The 21,986-nt window shown below is 43.9% G+C and overlaps 1 protein-coding gene across 5 annotated transcripts in view; it reads left to right on the top strand.

Moving 5' to 3' along the window:
- Positions 1-21,986, top strand: part of RERE (arginine-glutamic acid dipeptide repeats) — a 177,439-nt gene that overhangs the window by 39,023 nt on the left and 116,430 nt on the right. For 4 of the 5 annotated variants that reach the window (XM_042032151.1, XM_042032150.1, XM_042032147.1 and 1 more), the window contains exon 2: positions 18,077-18,547. In XM_042032151.1, the coding sequence (XP_041888085.1) occupies positions 18,223-18,547 (325 nt within the window). In that variant the 5' untranslated portion in view covers positions 18,077-18,222. Of the gene's footprint in view, positions 1-17,953; positions 17,976-18,076; positions 18,548-21,986 lie in introns of those variants that run through there. The other variant, XM_042032149.1, reaches the window with a different exon arrangement.

Here is a 21,986-nt window from a genome sequence, read left to right as displayed (position 1 = left end):
TTTTTTTTTGTTGGTTTTTTTTTTTTTTTTTTTCAGAAAAAGTTGGATCGACTTGGTAGGTGAGGCGTGGGTAGGTTGTTACTGTCCTGGGAAGTTCAGAACGCTCTAAAGGCTGCACGGGGGGTTTTTTTTCCATAACAAATGCTTTACCTCCCTGTTCTAAATATAAACAGTTCGGGTAACCGGACTGCTGTGTTTAATTCTCTTTTTTAAAAGCAAATGAGATAAGGAGATAAGGATTGCATTTTCCTTATCCTGGAAGAAAGTACTTTTTCATTACGCTTGGTACAATAGAATGCCTTTGAAGTACTAATTGGGACAGTGTGTGGTGTAACTTTTTTAACGGTATTTAATGGTGTTTTAAGATAGTGACAGGAGACCTGCTCGGCCACTTTGTTTCCTGAGGAAGAAACCAGCTCTGCTTTGTTTTGCAATTGGTTTTAAGCTGGTCTGAGTCCATGTGGCTTTGCCGTGCACGGGGCATTGTGTGGCTGGATGGCTCCTTACAGCCATATGGGGCTGCTTTAATTGTCGGGGAGTGGAAATGGCGGGTGACAAGGCCACTTAATTTCTTTCTTTGCTGTTTTAAACTTAACATTAATGTTGGGCCTGAAGTAGACGGAAGTGGAGAATAGAAACCTAGCGAAGTGTAGTTTCAGATGCTCCACAGATACGTTTCTTCTGGGAACTCAGTTTAAAGTCAGCTGGATTTCAGACCCTACAGACAGCACTGTTGCAATGTAAAGCCGTTAATCTGCAGGCAATTAGTTCCAGACGTGCAACCGACTCCACATTTTTCTCAGTTTTTGTTCTTACAGGCAGTGGCGTTTTTGAATCCTTGTGCCCAGTGACTATCACAAGACAGACGTCTGAGATGCCTGACAGCAAGTTGAGAATGGTGTAGGAGCAGCATTTAAAAGCTTTTATTTGTTTTTCCAACCCTGTAATTTAGTAGTGTTTAAACTATTTTATAAAGATCTCTGGGACCAGTGAAAGGTGGTTTTGAGTCCCGAGCACTTGAGTGCTCATTGTGCTCTGGCAGGCTGGGTGCTTGGCAGGCACTTCTCGAAATGTTATTTGATCTGGCAGCAGGATAGAATTGACTTGGATTACACAATTTTTTTTCACCCCCCGGTTGCTGTTTGAAAGTGATGCATCAGCGAGTGTCGTTCGAGAGCGTATTTTAAGACCTAAACTGCGTGTATTGGCTTTAAACAGGATTCCAGAGAGAGGCAGTTCAGAATTTGTCTTGTTTTGTGGTTAGAATTTATGAATTGAGGCAACGGCTGACGTAATCTATCCGACCACTTCCTTTGTGTGTGTTTTAGAGTTGATAGTGCTTTGTTTTGCTTAAAATAGCCAGGACTGTTTCTTGAATACTTTTCTATCTCCTTTCTGCTGTGGCCTTCAGTGTAAAGCAGACAACTTGTTCCAGTTGTATGTGATTATGTCCCTTTGAGGAAATGGTTCTTTCCTTTTGTCACTAAGGTTCAGTGAATTGCTTGTATGCTAAGTAGATGAGACTTAATTTTAATTAACATAATGATGTGTACAGCTGTTCTGTCAGAACGCATCGCCTGTCTTTGCAATTTTACTACAGGTTGTAGAGAATCCCTTGATGTGCCTCTCAAATCCTCTTTTGCTTATTTTTGTTTGTGTAAAGGTGACAAAGATGAGGCTTTTGTCTCCTGATGTGAGTGGTTAACAGCTCCCTGCCCGAGAGCCTGCGTTTGATTTTTGTGTGTGGGGAAGGAAATAAGCTGTTTATCACTGAACTAATCCTAAACCTCCTTGTCTTTGGGTGGAGGGGGGTTTATGCCACCTATTGTTTTGCTTCAGAACAGCCAGAAGTAACCTGTTGGTTTCTAATTTTTTAATTCTTTAACGGCTGTATAGCTTTATAGAGCCGGCTCTGAGTGTTAGGTCAGTGTGCATATGTTAACTGTTCCTTGTTCTGGGACTTCTTCAGGAGGTACTGAGAGGTCGTGCTGATAACGGTGTATGTTGGATTAGAAGGAGCACACTGTTTAGTTTGTAAAACAGTGCAGAGCAGCATTTTTGTAACTTGTTGATATCTGTGGCTGACAGGATATTTCACCTGAGATCCAGTAAAAAAAGCAGCTGCGAAGGCAGGGTGCAGAAATAGGTACAGGGCGTTGAGGTTGTCATGAAATGCTGTTTTGGCCAAGTGATTTTCAAATGAAGGCTGTGTCTTTGGAGCACTGGGCTGGGCTCTGACAGATGGGTGGGTTAGAAGGTGCTGGCTGGAGCTGTTGGAGTCCCCAGCTGTTGGCTGTGTCCCTCTGCTCGGTGGCCACTGCTACCCCAGAGCGTGCAAACCCTGCCTGGAACTGGGGTTTGAGCTGCTGCTGCTCCCAGCCAGGCACAGTCACTTAAACAAGTTCTGATTCTGCCGTACAGGGATGCACCAGGCAGGAAACAAAAGCAGTTCAGGAGCTGAGCTGAGAGTTGGCTCTCAGGGGTGTGACTTGTTGGGGACTTGGCTCCATCGCTGAGAGTCAGAGTTGGACAGGACCAGCAGCATTTTCTAGGCATTGGGGGCAGGAATTCCATGCAGCCTGCGGTGCTTGAGGCAGTGCTCTGTACCTTCAGCTTTCTGGAGGCTACAGAGTAGCTCTGACTGCTTTCCTGGGGGTGGCTCACTCGTGGGACTGGGTCAACAAGCTGCAGATCAGTTTTATTAGTTCTTGTGAGCTGTAATGTTTTGGCCAAGATAGCTATTCCTGCTTTAGAATAACTTTTATTTTCATTTGAACCTTGTGTATTTAAAGTGCCAGACTCAGTAAATGACACACGAGAGCACTGAGTAGTTCTAGTCTGTGTTTTAAAGGTAAACAGAGTGAGAAGTGGTTTCTAAAGCACTGCAGTGTCCTGGAAGGCGCCCCGGTGCTCTGATGGGAGTCTCTAATACCGGCAGGCGATGGTGTGAGGGGAAGGTTTTCACCCTTGTGTGCAGGGTTGCTGTAGGAATAGGCTGACCTGGTGTGGGAGGGGAGGCTCCTGCAGTTTCTGATCCTGCTGCAGCCCTGAGCTGCGTGTGCTGTGCATGGGAACACTCAGTGCAGTGGGAAGGCCTTTACCTGGAGCAAGCACCAGCCACTAACGTGCAAATCTTTATTAATATGTATAAAACCATGTCAAGAAGGGGCATTTGGGGACGGAGGGCTGTGTCAGGGCAGCTGGAATCGCAGCTGGCATGGTTCAGACTCGTGTCAACTGGACCTTGCTTAGCCTTGCTCCTTGTTTGGCTGATTCTCCAGTATTTCAGAACACAGGACAAATTTCTCTATTACTAAAGACTGGAAAAGCCTGTAATGACGTAACACTCCCAGTTAAATAATAAAGAGGACCCATAGAGAAAACACTCTCAGATAACTTAATGAGAAATACTGTCAGGCATCTTGAAATGAATCAGAGGGAAATTTGGTTTTTATACTTCAGCTTTCTTAGCAGAAGTGAAACTCTTTCCAGAAGAGTGGACAAAAATAGTAGTTATTCCAAAGTTTGCCTGGGGTAGTGCTTTGAGTTCTGACCTTTGGATACAAAGTGAGAACAAATAGTGTTGAAAAATGTAAATGATTAAAACAGGCTGGCCTTCCTTAGGAAACATTTGTGTCAAGTTTAGCCAAGAAAAGGGCTTGGTAATTGGATAAATGTTTTACTGCTGGAAGAGGCAGTATTTGATTGTGATGTGTAGATTTTTTCACTATGTTGTTTTGTGTAATTGGTGCATTTGGAATTCAGGCTTTTTCTAATGTTCGCAAAAGTAAAGAAGAAGTGGAGGCTGTAAATTCAGCATTAACGATGTAGCTGTGCTCTTCTCTTGGGAAGGAATGGCAAATTTTGAAAGGAAACTTGGTTTAATTAGTCTGTGAAAATGGATGGCACTTTCATTTTCATAAGACGACAATATAGTGTGAAATAAACCTGGAAAGTGTTGGTATTGGGGCCTAAAAGTTTGATACTTGCAGGTTTTTAATTCCTTATTTTTCCCTTTTTTAAAATGAACTGACTGTAAAAAGCTGTGATAGGTAAACCTTTTACTGAAAGCAACCAAATTTGGTATAGATAATTGCTGCTTCTGTAACACCAGTTTTGTACATGCAATATATTTTGTCTTAAGTGTTGATTTGAATTTTCTTGAGACTAGCAAGAAAAAATGCCTTTGTTTTGGCAGTGTTTCCTTTGTGAATTTGCTTATTTGTGGAGATCAAAATTACTTGTTTTTTGAAATAAAACTGAAATTTTGTTAAGAGGCAGTCAGTGTTCCAGCAGCATCTGCAGTCTGATAACCTTTTATTCTGTTTAGATGCTTAAAGTTTAAGCTACTTTGTAGTTTGAACGTTCTGGTCAGGTTTTGTGTGCTGATGTTGTTTGGGAAGATCAGGGCCTGATTTTGGGCATTGCTGGGAACTGGAGAAAATGCAGAGTTTTGCCATTGCATTTGATACTTTAATCCATAGATCTGGCACAGTTTAGTCTCCATACAGGTTCATCTAGTTAGTAAAATAAAGGCAATAAAACGTTCTAACACTGCAAAATGAAGTGGCTTTAGGTTCTTTGTGGAGGAGGTTTCAGCATCCTAATCTGATCAGTGCACAGACCCAACATTTACCTGTGCCAGGACCAAGGTGTTACATCCTGTGACTGTGGGAAGTTCACTGTGTTTCTGTTCTTGCTCAGAGCAGGTGTTTTAACCCAAGCACAAATTGAACCTGGGAACTCAGTTGTTTGTGGTCTCTGCTGTTGTGAGGTTTCCTGGATTTGCTCAGTGCTGATGAGCACAAGCAGCCCCAGTGAGCAGTGAAATCACGAGACAGTGTGGAAATGACTGAGCCATAATATGAGTCAATACAATTCAAGCACTTAAGGTTGGGGACTTTTTTTTCAGAGTTTGACATAGTAACAGATCCCTACAGAATTTATTCTTCCAAGCAGTCAAAACACACTGTATTTTGCTCCATTTCCTATTGAAATCTAACAAAGAAGCCAAAAATCAGGTTTCCATTTCCTGGTAATAAAGCTATTCCTTTGAGATTAGAGCTGGGAATGGATTTTTTTATATATGTATGGCAGTTCCTGCTTAATAATTGAATGCTCTTTGGTGTCTTGTGTGCTGATGTGTGAGAGTATGTGAGGCAGACTCATCTTCCCTGTGTGTTTAATATCAGACTGCTGTAACTGGCTTAAAGTTGGAACCCCAGTCCAGGCTTGTAGTTAAAACAGGTATTAAAGAGTTAAGAGCAGCCCAAGGTTATGAGATTGTTGGGAAAGCAATTGCCCTTTCCCAGTGCAATAAAGTAATTATGACTGGTGTATGAAAATGGGGTGCAGTCTGTTTGAACATTCTGGCTGCCTGTCTTTACCAGAAATTGCATTGTCCCCTTTTGTGTTGATCTCATCATTTGCATATTCAGAGCATGTTCGATATTTGCCACTTGCAGCTGGAAATGCTAAGCAGCATTTAAAACCCAAATTATGCCATCTGTTTGTGTGGGGTTTCGGTGAGGTTTTTCAGATCTTGGCAGTGTTTCACCTTGGGTCTGCTCTCTCCACGCTGGAACATATCGCTGAGGGAATGAAGGTGTGTTCTGGGTCAGACTGGAGGGATTCTTTCGTGAAGGGATGGAGGAGCTGCAGCTGAGCAGGGCTCTCGCACCTTCATCTCTGGTGGGGTGTTCCTGTGCTGCCCTTGCCTAAGCAAAGGTGCTGTTTGCAACAACCAGTCATGATGTTCTGGTTTTGACTCGAGTACCATGAGATCAAATGCTCCCGGGAAGTTTTTAACATTAAAAAAACTGAGTTTTAGTCCTTGTGCAAAAATGAGAGCTGTGATTTGAATTATTGTCGTTTGTGACTACAGTAGTGTGAAAGATAAGTAGAGCTGTGACTTTAAGTCAAACTGGGCCTATTTACCTTGGGATTGGTGGTTGCACTGGGATTTAGCAGCATGGCCTGGTCACAGGCACCATGGGGTGATAGCGAGGGTGGGGACCTCGTGTGTCATGTCAGGTTTGTCCGCTGGTACCTGGGAGCCAGAGGCTGTAGTTTGCTCTAGGAAGATGTACAACCTCCATGGAACTGGTAAAAGCAGTTCTCGGGGGTTTTTAAAAGCAAGGAGTCAGCAATGTAAATGGGAATGCAGCTAAACATGTACATGCTGAACTTTAGGGTTTGGCTTTTTTTAACAAACACTGCAGTATAAAGTTCTATTTTGGCACAAAGCTTGATTGAATCCATGCTTTTGGCTGGGTTCTTCTCTTCTGAGGACTTTCTGTGGCATCTGAGATACCAAAGGTAAATATAACTCTTGTTCTGTTCACTCGTGGGGGAGCTCACAGTGGTTTAGGGTTTCAGGAGCATGACAGAGTTCCTGACAGGGAAATCTTTTCTCAGTGCACATCTCAGCTCAGTGTGAGTGTAGAGAGTTGTTGGGGATGAATTATAAGTACTGTGTGTTTGTTAATAAAATTCTGAGGGCTTTATCCACTCTGTGGAACCCACTCTGGGATGTGCAGTGTGGAGTTGCTGTGGCTCTCACAGCAGAGCCCTTCCATGGAAGTTTAAAGTGTTCTAACTGTTCTGCTTGGGCAGATAAACAAGTGCTTTAGTCCAAGAGATGATGAATAATAAAAACTTCCTCATGGTTATCTTTAGGAGAGAGTTGAAACTTTTCCTGCCTCTTTCAGCCTAAACGGTGCTCGTGACAACTTCAATTTATTTTTGTTTTGAAGCATAATGTGTGAGGAAGGTAGTGGTTATGTTAGGGTTTTTTTTTTGCCTAGATTTATATTGGGATTTTTTTCTTAGAACTCTTGCTGTGGTTTTTGCTTTGTTTGGGGTTTTTGCTTTGCTTTGATGTGTTGTTTTCTGGAGGTTTTGGTTTGGTGGGGATTTTTTTGTCCCCTCTCCAAAAAGGCTGTTCGTTTGTGGGAAGTTTTTTTTTTTAAACTCCGAGCAGCATGTGTGGAGTTATCCCTGTCTGGGAAGCAATGGACAAAGAAATAATACACACAGCACTAGTGGGAAATAATGAAAAGTTTCTCACTTGGCTGTTGGGCTGAGAGCTTGAGAAATACCGTTCTAAGAGTTTCTTTTTTCTTGGTCTTATCAATACCATTAGATACTAAAATGTTCTACGTAACTTTTTATTTCATATTTTGAATAAAAAATAGTACATAACTTTGAAAACAGTTTTTAAATGTCACTTCCAGCAAAGTTCATTCTGATTCAAAGGCCAGATCAGCATATGTGAGAAGCAGTCAGCAAGTAATAAATCTCAGCATAGCTGTGTGTGTTATCTCAGGGGAGAGGCTGGAGGACTGGAGGAGAAAACAGCCTAATCCCTCAAGTGCTGGGTAGATTTAATTAGGTCCCAGTTGCTTGGGCAACTGGCACCTAGTGAATTTTCTTGTGTAGTATTTTGAAAGTAGCTCTTAAGTCAGCTCCTGATTAGGTTAGTGTTTCAGGAAAACACTGCGTGACAGGACATCCTTCTCACTCCTGCTTGTTCAGCTGCTGAATGCTCACGTGCAGTAAATGATGGAAACTTCACAGTCAAGAGTCTTCAAAGCTGAGCTTTCACAAGGAAAACTTCAGTGCATCAGATCCCTAATAAATCATGTAATTTGTTTTGCTGTCTTTGGTTGCTGAGGGATCACAGGTTTTCATTTGAAAGAACAAGGAGATACGGTAACCCCAGTTTGTTATTGTGGGAATAAAGAAGGTCTTAAAAGACTTTCCTTGGTCAGAGTGGATCAAACACTGCTCTGAACAGTTTATGGTGCTCTGCCTAGTCTGGTGTCTCGTCCACTATAGACTGCAAGCTGCTTTATTAAATATTTAATGTTGTTTCAGAGCTGTTATTGGTGTCTAGCCTTAAAGCTTCACCTTGAAAGTAGAGTCAGGAGGTTCATATTGCTTCATTTCAGGAAAACAACCTCCATTTGGAAGTGTGGTCTTCATTTGCATGTCATGGAGTACTAGCATGTCATTATGAAAGCTGGGGAAGGTTTTTTTTTTCAATTTTATTTCGTGCATACAAGGCCACAAACCCAAACTGCTGCCCACAGTACCTCTGCCGTGTCCTGGTTTCTGCTGGTGGCAAGTGATGAGCTGTGGTGGTACCACAGTGTGAACGAGGCCACCACATTTCATGTGTAGCTTAGTGGTTATTTGCATTGGTTATTCTGTGCTTAATGGCTTAAGGTCTTACTCTGCAGCCTTGTTCTCTGCAGCTTACAAGATCAGACCTAAATACAGGGATCCAGCTCATGCTGCCACAGCAGATCCTGCCTGAGTCACACACGAGTTCAGAGCCTCTGCTGAGAGCCCTGTGAGTAGAAATTATATTAATGTCTGAAGCATGACCAAAGCCAGAAGTTATTTTGTGCAGTGTTAAAGTATTTCCTCTTGGTGTAGATTAGAAGCAGATTAATCACTTGGAGCATTTCTTAATATTTTTTTCCTCTTCTCATGGAAGATGCAGCCAGTGGTGAAGTCCCTTGTTCAATTGGGCTCATTAGCAGTGGGCAGCTGGGCACTGATGGGGTCATTCCTGTAGCAGAAAGATTGCTGTTTGAACATAATATTATAGGGTTGGAGCACCCCATGTGTGAGAGCTGAGACTGGTCCTTTTTTAAAAAAAATAGTGCTTGAAATCTACTCAGGAACTCAACTGGTTGTTGCCCAGGAGCAGCAGCAGCAGCATGGGGGACTTTTTCAGTTGTCTGTTTTTTAAAGGAACCTCTCTGACTTCCAGAAGAGTGAACCAGACTTAAGGGAAAAAGCCTGTGGAAGCTTTTGTGCAGTGAGAAGTCATTGGATGGCCTTGAGCCACTGAGAAATGTGGCATCTGTGGAGTTTGGGAAGTGGGCAGTGTGGGGGCTCTTTGGGAAGTTCACTTCGGGCAGGGGGATGTGTGAGGGACACCGAGATGCAGTTCTGGGGTGAAAATATGTTGGAAGTCGAAGGCTGACATTGACAGCTTTGGTTTCTCTCACTTAAGGTCATGCAAGAGCTCATATGATCCCTTGAAACACAGACCCTCTTTGCAAATACCTTTTAACACGTGTTTGGAGCTCTTCAGCAAGAATCCAGAGGGATAACGAGCTGCTGCGTGGGACTGCTGTAGGCAAACTTATTTTTAAGCAGTACATCTCACAACTCCGTGCTTATTCTTTCTTGCACAGGATTGTGTCTGTTTGCTTTTCAAATCATTTTCCTGCTGCCTCGTGGCAGAACCTGCTCGTGCAGGCGGAGATTAAAGATCAAAGGTCACGCTTGCACTAGCGAGGTTTTACTACTTTAAATACTGAGTATTTATTAGTGTTTTCTGCGAGTGCAATAAAGGAAGTGAGGTGTAATTGAATCCATCTCAGTTGTTGAGCATTCTGAGCTGATGAGGAATAGGCTGCAGCCAGGCTCTAATGTGAGACAGGGCTCAGGCCTGCATTTCACACATGAATAAGCACACTTAATCTCCTGATTACAACAGCGCTGCTGTGCCGGGCAGGAGGTTGGAGGGAAGGAAACTCTGACGTCTGCTCTGTCATTAACCGAAATAAGCTGCTCCTCAGAGAAAATGAGACCAATGTCTGAAATTAAAGGCAGTTTCTCCAGACAGAAATATCATCTGTCTTCATGCTTATGCATAAAGTGTTTTAAAACAGTGGACAAGAAAAAGTGTCCTCTTAAATATCTCTTGCTCATCCTGATAACCTTGCACCATCCTCCACCCTTTGACTGAAAGAGCAGGATTTCTTTGTTTCTGCTGTTGCGGAATTTTATGGAGCACTTAAGTGGCACAGCTTTAGTTAGTCTTACAGATAGTCTCTAAATCTCAGGATGCTGCTTTCTTTAGAGAGAAATTGCTTTAATTATAGGCACGTTTCCCTGGGAATGTCTGGTCAGGCAGCTCATGGTGGGAGCCCCCCCTGCAGTTACTCCTCCCTTTTGAGAAGCTCAGATGCACAACTGTGTCTGGAGTTAAATAAAACAGCTCATGTGGCTGAAGACCAGAGGTTTTGCCTTTCCTGCTCAAAGGGGTTTTCCAAAAATAACCTGATCTACTTCTCTTTTGGGTGATTTAAATAACTATAGTTTGAAGCTTTCTGGAGGATGAAAGGCTTGCGAGGGGACAGCTGAGTGTTCAGCCATTTAAAAATGAAACATCCAGTGGAGAAGAGCACAGCTAAATACATACAGGGAGGGACAGTTTGGTAGATATTTGTAGATGTGTTCCAGAGATGGAAGCACCAAAATAAAATTTAGAATGGAAACTGGAATTAGTTGAGAGTTTGAGATTAGTTACAGGTGCCTGCAAAGCAGCAATGGGCTTGTTCTATAAACATGCACAAATGAATGTGTTCAGTATTGTGCAGGATTCATTTTTGTCTTAAAATAAGTGACCTAGAGACAGGCACAGGGATGTGGTGTACTGGTAACTTTGATAGTCAGGCATCCCATAAAACCAGGGCTGTTGTAAGAGGGACATGTGGTTCTGTTCCATGTGAGGATTCTTTCCTGTTACCATTAGCTCGGCTGTTACTGTGTGCCAGGAATTTCTCTTTATGCTTTGATTTCTTTGTTGGTATTTCCCAGGTCTGAATTTACAGCACTTTGGAATGGTTTTATTTCACCTATTTTTGTAAAAATACTACAGACTTCTTCTCTTTTTTTGCCACAGGCTTGCCAGTTAAGAAATCCATATGCATGCTTTCAGGGTTTATCCTTTTTGCTTCCCAAAGTCTGTCTATCTGTTCAAAATAAACTGCTGTGTATAACAACAAGTTTTTGTTCAACTTTAAAAAAAAAATTTTATTTTCTGTTTTAAATGTTGTTAAGCAGCCTCATAATGCAGATGTTTTTGTGGCTCCAAATTACTTCAGGTTCCCCAGATAATTGTTCTTGTTTTAACAGCAGCTTCTGCAGGTCCTGTGGGCCTGTTCTCCCCTAACAGGGGAGTTATCCTACATTATAGGAGGGAGTTATCCTACATTATATGGTCATTTTTTAAAGTTCTGTTTTTTAATGGTGTGGTGGGATGACTGCTTTACATTACTCAGCCCTATATTGTGGTAATCATTTACATTAAGCCTGAATGACTTCAGAGAAGGGTAAATACATGGCTTCATATTTATTGTCTGTTTGCTCCCATGTGTTATGACTACAGAGGCCATTAAAGCAGCTTTTGGAATGACAAGAGGAGCTCTGAGCATCCCCTTAATGGCACGGATGGGTGCAGTGGGCTGGGATCTGAAGGGCTGTACTCCACTCCTGGCTCTGCAGCTTGGTTGCTCTCTGCTTCTGAGGTCACCCCACCAAACCACCCAGTCCTGAAGCTGCTTGGGGAGTGTGATGGGATTTGGGAGAGGCTGCCCTCAGTGTTCTGTGTATCACAGCGAGGTAAATGAGGGCTGAGCAGTTCAGGTGGTGACCAGAGCAGCAGCCCTGTCACAGCGAGTGTGCAGGCAGCCCCTGCTCTTTCCTACCTTCCTCACCAAACTGTAATAAAATAGGAAGTGTAGCTAATTTATCTGCTAATTTTGGTGGTGCAGAAACTTTCTGAGACTGTATTGATTTTATGTTGCTGCTCTTGAACTAGTGTGGGGAGAAAATGTGGCTTATTTGGAATGACATGACTTTTGTGGGAGCCTGTGTGTAAAGCTGTCTAAAAGCAGGTGTTCTCACATCACTGTTGTGAACGTGGTGCATAAATTGCCCATCCGTTTCTGGAGGAGGTAGGACCTGATATGTTCACACCAAATCTTATCCCCAGTCCTTCAGTCTGCTCTGTGGTCAAAGCTGACTCTTGTATAGCCCTTACTGAACTTCTGACCTCTCACAAATAGAAAGTTGTTCTCCTTGTCCTCCCTGTGCCCATTAGAAAAACACAAAGGGAGATGTTACTTTGCTGTCTTGGGTCCTTACCATGCCAATCCTTAAAGATCCTCATGATTGCCTGATTTCCCTGGCAATTTCCTCTTGAAAATGTGACTCCCAGCCAAATAACCTGTCACTTTCCTCTTGATAAATGCAGGGATGTTTTGGCCTTGTGAAATCTTGCTTTGCAGCTCTTCCCCCGTTCCTTTGAGTTGTGTGGCATCGAGGTTGTGTTGAAGAGAGGGATTTATGATCTTAGCTGAGCTGTCAGCCTGCATGGCTCGTGTGCCCGGATTTTGGAGCGATGCCACAGCATCCCTGGCCAGGCTGCGTCGGCGTGGGTGGAATGTGCAGGGGCACTGCCCGGCTGGGAGCTGCAATCTGGCTCAGAAATGTGAGATCTGCTGTTTGCTTTGCTCAGGTCAAGTTGGGTAAATAGCAGGGGGGAAGAAAAGGTCACTGTCTGTCATGGGAAACACCTTGAATTGTCTGCCTGGACTCGTGACCTCCCAGCTCGGAGGGGCTGATGGAGCCAGGGCCTGTCTGGGGCTTCCTCTTCCCCCTGCCCTGGATCCACTGGGGGTGATTGGCACAGAGCAGTTCAAAAGGAACAAACACACTTTAATTTCGTGTACTTAGAGGGCTTACAAGGGCTGTGGGCTGTAAAAATGTAACTCACAGTGACCACTGCCAGCCACAGTGTTCCAGGGCTGTGTTTGTGTTGTAAACTCGAAACGCCAGGGAAGGAGATAAAGAAGACAACTGATAAGAGGCACATAAATCACTGGAGAGACTCCTAAGAGCTTTTTAAAACTTCCAGCAAATCTTCTTCCAGAAGGGTCTCACACTTGTCCCCTGAGCATTCAAGAATAGGCAGTGGGGCCCCTTCAGCACCCACTGGGCACCAGCAGGACTGGCACAGAACAGAGGAGGAAAATTAGCATTTTTGCTGACTGGGGCATTAATGTTGTGAGGAAAAAGTTCTCTGTGTGTCTGTGTACTAGTGGCAGGGAGAGATCTGTGTTCTGGCTCTGTGTGTGGTGGTTGGTTGGGCAATTCTGTTGGTAAACCCAGCAGGATCTGGATTTTCAAAGTTGAGGTGAGTGTCTTTAGTAAAATCTCACCCCAACAGTGAAATACTGTCCAAGAGTAATGGGGTAAAACACTTGCTGTATCCTTTTTTCCCTTTTCTTTTCGTATTTCGCCCCTCCTCTGCTGATCTCTCACTGACTTTGCCCTCAGTCTGCAGCTGCTGGGTGTGTGTTGCCATGAGCACAGTGCCTGGCAGTTTGAGATGATGAATGGACCCTGGGAGTGGGGAATATTCTGAGGGATGTCCTGCATGAGCTCTTAAAATACTTGGTCCCTCTGAATATCTGCAGCTCTTATTTTCCATGGCAAACAGGCAATAGGGAAAGAATGTGGGAGAAAGTTGATAACAGATGTTCCCAGTCTTTTCTGAAAGCTGAAGGTTAAAGGTGTGTGGCTCCCCTGCAGTTAATGAGCTTTATCGTGGACCTGGGATCGCAGGGAGTGTGTGCTGTGTGGAAACTCCCCTGCTTGGAGCAGGCGTGTGAGGGTTTGAGCACAGCTCTTGGATTCCTGGAGTTCAGCTCTTCATTTTCTCTGTGGCAGCTGAGATTTCCTTTCCTTCATGTTTGACTTACTGGTGTTATTTTTCACAAATGAAGCTTTTCTTAAAGCAGCTCTTAAAACCTTATAAATATACGGGGAAACCTTTATGGGCTGTTTTCTCTTTTCCTTTTTTTCTGAGTTTTAATCCCTTGCACTTAAACTGAGTTAAAATTCTTCCTTGACATCAAAATCAGGAAAGCTCCATGTCAGGAACTCTAGCAGTGGCAGCACATAGTTCCTTTAATCTGGCATTTGCTGAAAACAGTGCCTTTTTATCTGGCAATATGAGACTAAAAGCTTACAGAAGAATGGTCCTGTTGTGTTTATTAAGACTGGTAACACATGACCAAACAAATCTTGTTAAAAGATTTATCTGTCTAGCTTAAATAAGAGAAAGAAGCTCTTCTCCATATTTTTAGTTGCCCTGCATTCTTAGATGCCTTCCTGTTACAGTCTCGTAGCATTTCTGGTGGACTTGCTTTCACATTATCTTTAAAACCTGACTCTTTAATTCTGGTTAAGAGGTTTAAGTACTTAATGTGCAGAGAGGTGCTGTATGTGCCTTTTGCTCTGACAGGGGTTTTCAGGTGTACAGCTGAAATAACTGTGTGGAACAGGTAACTTGGAGTAGCAATATCCTCCTCTCCAGGCTGGGATTGGAGTATGAGAAGGGTTTTGTGGCTGTAAAAAAGGTTGAAACTTTAATTTAAACTAGGTTTAAAATGCTGGGGGGAAAAAAACCACCCTGAACCAGGTCAATATGGGGTAACAATCAATTGAAAATAATGATTATGAACTTCTGCACTTCAGATTATTAGATGAAGTTAAAGGTTAAATCATGCCTGCTGGATTTCTCCAAAATCCTGGTGGGAGATTCTCGTTTCCTCAGTTTCTTCATCACTGGAGACCTGAGCATTTTAACAGGAACACCAGCAGTTGGATACGATGGGAAGTTGTCAGTATCTGCGTTTTCTGCTATAAAGCAGAGAACAGGAGACTTTAGTGAGTAACTCTGCAAACACGTTTTTGGCTCGTGTTTGATCTCTAAACAATTTAAGATAAAAAAGACTTTGCAAGTCTGATAGCAGAGTGGGTGGAGATAAAGAAAGTTATCCTAGAGTGGACATAATAAACTTACTTGGAGAAATGGCCATATCCTGGGGCTCTAGTTAAAAAATAACAACAGAAATGTCTTAGAGTGTGATTGCAGTGAAGTTATCATTTTTCCTGGGTTTTTCAACTTGCATTGAGCAAATAATGGATGGGGGCTATTCTGCCACTCCTTTGTATGCCACACTCGACCATTGCAAAGTGATTGTTCCCCTTTCAGCTTAAATGACTTCTTCCCGAGATGAATTCCCTGTGGAAGGAGCAGTAAACCAGTATCAGAGGCAGTTAATGCCCTTCAGCCTGTGGTGCTGTAACCTGAATGTCTTTGCTGTAGCAGAATGACAGAAGCAGCTGCTTTGGTGGGGTTTGGTACAGAGAGAATGAGCAACTGCCAGTGAAAAATGACTGGAAACTCAAGGCACAGAGCTTGCCAAAACCCACCCCAGAGTTTCAGTGCATTTGCCTCTGCTGCCCTAATCCCGAGTTGAATATCTGTGGGATTGCTGCACACGTGACGTGCTAGCCCAGTTTACTTCAGGGAGCAGAAAAAAAGGCTCACAGTGCTTCTGTAGTTTCTGGGATGGTGGTTTTTTGGGTTCCGTGCTCATTCATAATTACACAGAGAGTGGCACAAAGTGCTGAGCCCACTCAGCAGCTGTAACTGGTGAGTGGTGTTGAGTCAGCAGATGAGTTTTCACAGTGCTCACATCTTGGTAAAGAGCGATCAGGCAACACGTTGAGTTTGCAGCATCTTCCTGTTCCAGGGTGGTTGGTGGGTGAAGAAAGAATGTGTGAGATGTGTTCTTTTCCTGTTACAGCTACTCTGAAGGTTATGGAGCTGCTGTATTCTTAGACAGAAGTAGTCAGTGCTTCATGGTGATGTTGGTTTAATCCTGAAAATCTTTGAAACTGAGTATTTGGAGTGAAATAGTCTTGGAAATGTGATATATTTATGTAAGAAAGCAATGGCTATGAAAATTACTTTTTATGGGATCCCCTGAAATGGGAGCTGGGAGGAAAGTGGCTGTTTGAGTGGAAATTTCACAGATGAACAGACTGAGCAAAGTGTGGTACACACAGATTCTTGCACAGCCCTCCAGTAAATGAAATAATCTGAACATGGTCGTTTGTTTATTCACTGCTATTCCTCTATGCAGAACTGTGTTGTGCAAAGAAAAGAAACCCAGGGAAAAAAAATCTGCACAATAATTGGACTTGTAATAAAAACACTGAAGTACTTTGAATCTCATCTGAGGGAACAGCAAGGACGTAACCCTGCAGCTCTGTGGGCAGTTCTGGTGGGTGCTGCAGGGCTGCTCCCTGGTTGCTCATGGGCAGAACTGGGGTCCAGCAGTGTTGCCACCACAGTGTCACCCCTGGTGTTTGGAGGCTTCTCCTGGCAGGATGGAAATGGCAAAGCAGGGCCAGGGGAGGTGATGTGGGGTGGGACTTTTGTAGAGTGCTTTACCCACCAGGCACCTGGAGGTCACTGGGTTTGATGTGGTGTCGACCTCAGGACGGACTCCAGTGGTGTAAAATGGTTCACTTGAGCTTTACTTTCAAATTAAAGTTGAGCAAGGAGCAGCCTGCACTGGAATTGTGGCTTTCTCAGAATTGTTTGCACAGCTCTGGCTCCTCTAGACCCAGATAATACTGAGGTGGAGCTCAAAATGTTTCAGATGTAGGTAAAATAAATATGGATGCATTATCTGTCAGTCACTAATCAATGTTTTTGTTTGTCGTTAAGACAGGAACTTTAAAATCGTTTTTCCTTTATGTTTAGAGGTGTGGGGTGGTTGGCACCTTCTTAGCTTTTCACCCTGGGGCTTCAAGGAAAAACCCTGTAGCTGGCCAGGTTTCAAACCTGCTCTTTCCCCAATAATGAAATATTGTGGTGACTGATGGGGATTTTTTAAAATTGGAAACGATTTAAAGAAAAAAAAAAGTGGACATTTTGCACTTGCCACAAAGGAAGGTGCTTGTGCTGCAGTTGGCTGTGCCAGAAGAGGGGTGTGATCGTTTCACTGATCTTTGTATGAACAGCAATAGAAAAAACCCTGAGCTTTGCTGCTGGGGAATCCCTCACCTCTGGAAATTTAAGACCTTTCTTATTGAATCCCTGGAGGCTCTTGCTATCACCATTCCCTGCAACTTCCCTGGCAGTTGACAGGTTCATTGTGGTGTTCTCCACTGGAGTCTCATCGGATCCCCCTGTGAGTTATCAGAGCGATGGCAGCTGCTCTGAGGAGCAAAGAAAACAGCATCATTTCCTACCTGGCTGATGGGTTCATTCAGGAAATGCCTGAGAGGTCCCAGGCACAGCCTCAATTGCAGCAGCAAAAGCAATTTGTCTCTTTTGCTGTTCCCTCTGCTGCGAGGAGCAGTCGACAGGGACAGGAATATTGAGGTCTGAGATTCGTGTAGGACTGAAGGAATTTCCAATGCATGGGATCAGTGACTCCTCAGCTGACTTCTCAAAAATCAAACCAGCCTTTTTCCTTCTCTGATGTGGTTTCAAAAACTTAATGCATGAACAATCAATGTTCTCGGGTCCCTGCCTTTCAGACTGTACATTCTACACCGTGGGCTAATTTCACATTGCACCACGTAGCAGCTTCCTGGAAATGCAGGAACTGGATGTGGGCAAATTCAGCTTTATTGGTGAATTAGGGAAAAAAGGGATCATTTACCTTCGTGAGTTGAGTGCCTAGTTTTTGAAATACCCTTCTTTCATGAAAGGTCCTGTTTTTATCTATGGAAAGGCAGAGTTCATTAGTGCAGTTGTAACTACTGTGGTTTGGTTTGAATTAATTAATTCCTGTAATCTGTGGATTACAGGTTAGCTCTATTTTTGGAAAAGCAGAGTAGGGGCAGGACTTGCTGACAGATTGCCCTGGAAGTGGCAGATGGCATCCCTTACCCTGTACCAGCTTTGTAGGGCATCGGCTGTGAGTGGTGGTGAGATGTAAAACAATACAGCCATTTGCTGAACTCGGTCATTTGCTTCCAGATAAAAGCTGGAGGCTGCTCCTTCTTTGCACTTGTCCCTTCCTAAATGTTTTGTGGGTTTTGTTTTTTGCATTTGTAGGCTCCCTCTTAGCTCCAGGTATAAACTGGTAGCTGTTCTCCATGAGCACTCCCCATCCGAGAAGTTATTACGTGTCTGCAGTGAACAGAGGAATTTTTTAAGGAGTTGAGGGATCTTTTTTGAGGATGGAGGTAGCTTCAAACATTTACAGACACTGAGGTTACCATTTCTATGAAGTCTCCAAAAGGCTGCTTTGTATTTTACTGTTTGTGCTTTCCACGCTGAATTGCTTTAGGATGTGGGGTTTTATTTGGTTTTAATTTTTATCTTCAGTAATTGAAAGAATTTTGAATACTAACATGGCTTTTTTCCCTCTTTCTCTCCCCTCACCTCTTCAAGAACCTTTTTAAAACGCTGGGGTTGTTGGAGTGGTTGAATTTTTCCTGGCTTTGAGTGAGAAATTCAGAAGACTGAAGCCCAGGCTCACTGTCTACCTTTCACGGAGGCCCAGCCGTGAGAGGACAGAAGAAGGCACGTGGCGAATCATGACAGCAGACAAGGAGAAAGACAAAGACAAAGAGAAGGACAGGGACAGGGACCGGGACAAAGAGCGGGACAAGAGGGACAAGGCGAGGGAGAGCGAGAACTCCCGGCCCCGGCGCAGCTGCACCTTGGAGGGAGGTGCCAAGAACTACGCGGAGAGCGACCACAGCGAGGACGAGGACAATGACAACAACAGTGCCACCACGGAGGAGTCCACCAAGAAGAGCAAAAAGAAACCCCCCAAGAAGAAGTCCCGCTACGAGAGAACCGACAACGGCGAGATAACGTCCTTCATCACCGAGGATGATGTCGTGTACAGGCCTGGAGGTAACAAAGCCTTGTTTTGTGTTGCCTCTGACAGTCCTCGTGCCCCAGAGCTGCCAGGCAGGGGCTGCAGCCAGCACAGTGTGCTCCCTGGTGATTGGGATTACCCCTGTCCTGGGGGAGGCTGCAGCCTTGCCCTTGCAGACAGATGTGGGTGCGCGTGGGAAGCTTCTGGCTGTATCTTGTGGTATCTGATTTGTGGGAATGAACTTAGCTCCCCTTTGGAGAAGAGCCGCCCTTTTTGCTTTCTACTGCATTAATGATCTGTGTATGGTATGGAGTCTCTGTCCCTGGGAGTTTGGAAACCAAATTAGATAATGCGTTAAATGCTTCTCTCCCACTTTGGAAGCAGACCCGCTCGGAGCTGGAGCTCTGACTCGGGGGATGTGGAGACAACTTCCAACCTTCCTGGCAAGCTTTTCTGGGAATCTGTGATTGCTTTGTAGGGCTGTGCTCTGTGAAATATAAACCAGCTGACTGAGGATCTCATACCTGCTATTCCACTGGTTTCACCCCTCGTTAATGGCTGTGGCTGTGCCCAGCTGTTGGGCAGAGCAGTGTTGGCATCAGGGATGTTTGGGGACAGCACCAGGAGCTTGCAGTGTGCTCTGGATGTCTTGGATGTGCCTCTTATTTACTGCCAAGTTCATGTGAAGTTTCAAGGTCTAACCCATGGCTGCTGCCAGGGAATGTTTTCCTCTAACTGCACTTGAAATGAGATTACTCAGCTCCCATTTTTGAGTATAAACTTCCCTGTCCATCTGCACAGCACTGTGAACATGCTGCTTGCAGTTTGTTCCCCAAAGCTGTGGTTATGTTTGGCTGCACTGTTGGCAGCCCTGCCTTTAGAGTCCTGGTAGCTTTATACTCCTGTAGTACAGAGCTGGAGTGACACTGCTGGGGCAAAACAGAGATGGATTCAACCTGAAAACAGGGGAGCCAGTGAGGTCAGATCCCGTCTGATTTCCCGTGAGGTGCTGCACAGCTCAGCTGCAGGAATCTCCCGAGGTCAGATGTAAATGCTTCAAGTGCTGTGTCCAGTTTTAGTGGCTGTGAGTGCTCCAAAGTGCTTGTGGTGTGTGTGGGGGCACGACCAGCTGCACATCCAGGTGGGAGGTGCTGCATTCCATCCTCCTCCTTCCATGGGAGAGTTGAGCAGTCTGTTTTTCACTTAGCTCTACCAAGATTAGTCAGAACAGCTTCTCTCTTGAAATGCTTCAGCTTCAGTTTAGACTCATTTCATCAATCGTTGCAAAGGAGCTGTTTTTGCTGTGGTGTCAGGGCTTGTGGCTGAGTAATATTTGTTTTTGAGCAGTGGCAACTGGGAGCCTGCGGAAGCGTCAGCTTTGGTGGCAATCTTATTTTCAGTGTCAGAGGATGAAAAATAATTCAGAATCTGTTGAGAACAGCTGTTGTGTGGGCCCAGGAGTACAATGTGATACACTGGCTTTATTGCAAAAAGAGTTTGCTTAAAATGAAGATGGGAAATCAGTTTGTGGTCTCAATTTTATCCTGCAGTCGGATGGAGCAGTGGCTGATCTAGGTCCAGTGAAAGAGCAAGGAAAGCCATAGTACTCGTGATAATTGGGATATTTTATAACTGTTCTGCAATTTAAACCCCTGCTTATTAAATTTTACAATTTTTTAATAGTAATCAGCAGAAGAGACATACCCTGGCATTGAAACTTTTCTGTTCTGTTGGCTCTTTGTGCTGTTGTAAAACTTGTCTTGGAAACTGTTGAGAGTGATGAGAACAAACATTAGCTCAGCTCTGGAGGGACCTGAGAACGGCTGAAACCTTAACTGAATATTCCCATTTTTAAATTTGATTTTAAAGGTAATTTCTTATCAGGAGCAAGATCTTGAATACACATTCCCGTGCTGGAGGTATTCGAAACCAATGTTAGCATCCACTACAGAAGGAGCTCTTACAGCTCCTTACATACAGGGAGGTGTATTTGTAGCTCAGGGTGCAAATTACATAAATTTTAAGAGGGATTAGAGAGTTTAAATTAATGAGACACAGCAAGGATTAGAAAGATGAAAATTAAAGGTGTGTGCAGAAGGGATAGCTGACTTCATCTTATGTCTTCCAGGCTTTAAGGAAGGAAATCCTTTCCAATAATTTGATTCTTTCTCTTAAATGCTCTCATCTGATGTGGATGAAAGTTCAAGGTCTGCATTTCCCTTCTGCGAGCTCCTTGGTTAAAATCTCATTCTGTGTTTACCCCATTGCTGCAGAGTACTTAATCCAGCACTTAATTCTGCTTTTTTTCCTGTGCTGAGCTCAGCAGCTGTATTGCAGTAATAGCAAATAAACTGTAAATAAACAGATAATCAAGATCATTGAAATTTTTCAAGTGAAAGGTTGCACTATATTGTTACCACGTAAATACTGCTCTTACTAGTTTGCATAGATCTAATGAATGCGTGCACAGCTTTAAATAATGTATTAAAAAGAATTGAGTGGGGCTTAGACAACACTATGCAATTAATCTTCTCTACTTTGCTGGAAATCACACAGGCCTATCCTAAAAGCTTGCTGGCCCAGTTCCCCATCTGTCCTCGCAGTTTCCACAACCTCCCTCCCATTTCTTTCCAAATCTAATCTGTGGGGTTTTCCTTCTTTTTTTCTCTCTCGCAGTTCTCACCTTGCTGTTGTAGCAACAGTAATTTTTGTGCACCGTGTGTGTTCAAATTTGCTTTCGGCTTCCTTAGCACAGGGTGATGATAATGTAAGAGGGTTAAGACTGAGAGTTATTTTTTTTCTCCTCTTGGATTTCAGTTAGATTATTTAATGCTGATTTTCCTTCCATTCCCCTTCTATGCCACTGGGTTTTGCCAAAATCCACCTCAGGAAGGGCTATTACTGTATTGAAGCCACAGAACTTGGTGCTGAGGATATTGGTGCTGCTGTGGTGTCATTGTGCTGGGACCTTGAGTGCTGGGCTGGAAAACCTTTGCTGGGTGAAAGTCTGAGTTGGTTTGGAGCCTGGGGAGAACAGGTGACTGTCACCTGGAGATGGGGACAATATTGTTTGCCTTGCCTACGTAGAAACATTTAAAAGGATCTGCAGGAATTAAAAGGATTTATGAGGATCTGTTTCTGCAGTGACATCAGTAGCTATATAAACAGCACATCAGCAGGAGGTAACACAAGGTGAAATGCTGTAATGCACTGCTCTGCCTGCATGGGAATCAACCAGCAAAATCCTGTGCAACAGCTTACAGCAGGAGAGTTCCTTTGTTCTGTGGGGTTCAGGGTGTCAGATATGGAGAGTGCAGTTTGTCACAGGACAGAGCAAAGGGAGATCTTACAGTTTGCACTTGGATGTGCTCTGGTTTAGAGGATGTGCTCATTTTTCAAATGAGTACTTGATAAGCTGGGGAGCAGTTCCAGGTGTGCAGGGCTGAGATGTGGGACCTGCAGGGGCTGGGGAGC

Source organism: Corvus kubaryi, unplaced genomic scaffold, assembly GCF_017639235.1.
Source record: "Corvus kubaryi isolate FWS band 111438036 unplaced genomic scaffold, C.kubaryi_AGA036_p1.0 37352, whole genome shotgun sequence".
Taxonomy (NCBI): domain Eukaryota; kingdom Metazoa; phylum Chordata; class Aves; order Passeriformes; family Corvidae; genus Corvus; species Corvus kubaryi.
Note: the sequence above shows the minus strand (reverse complement) of the source record. Positions and strands in the feature narration are given on the sequence as shown.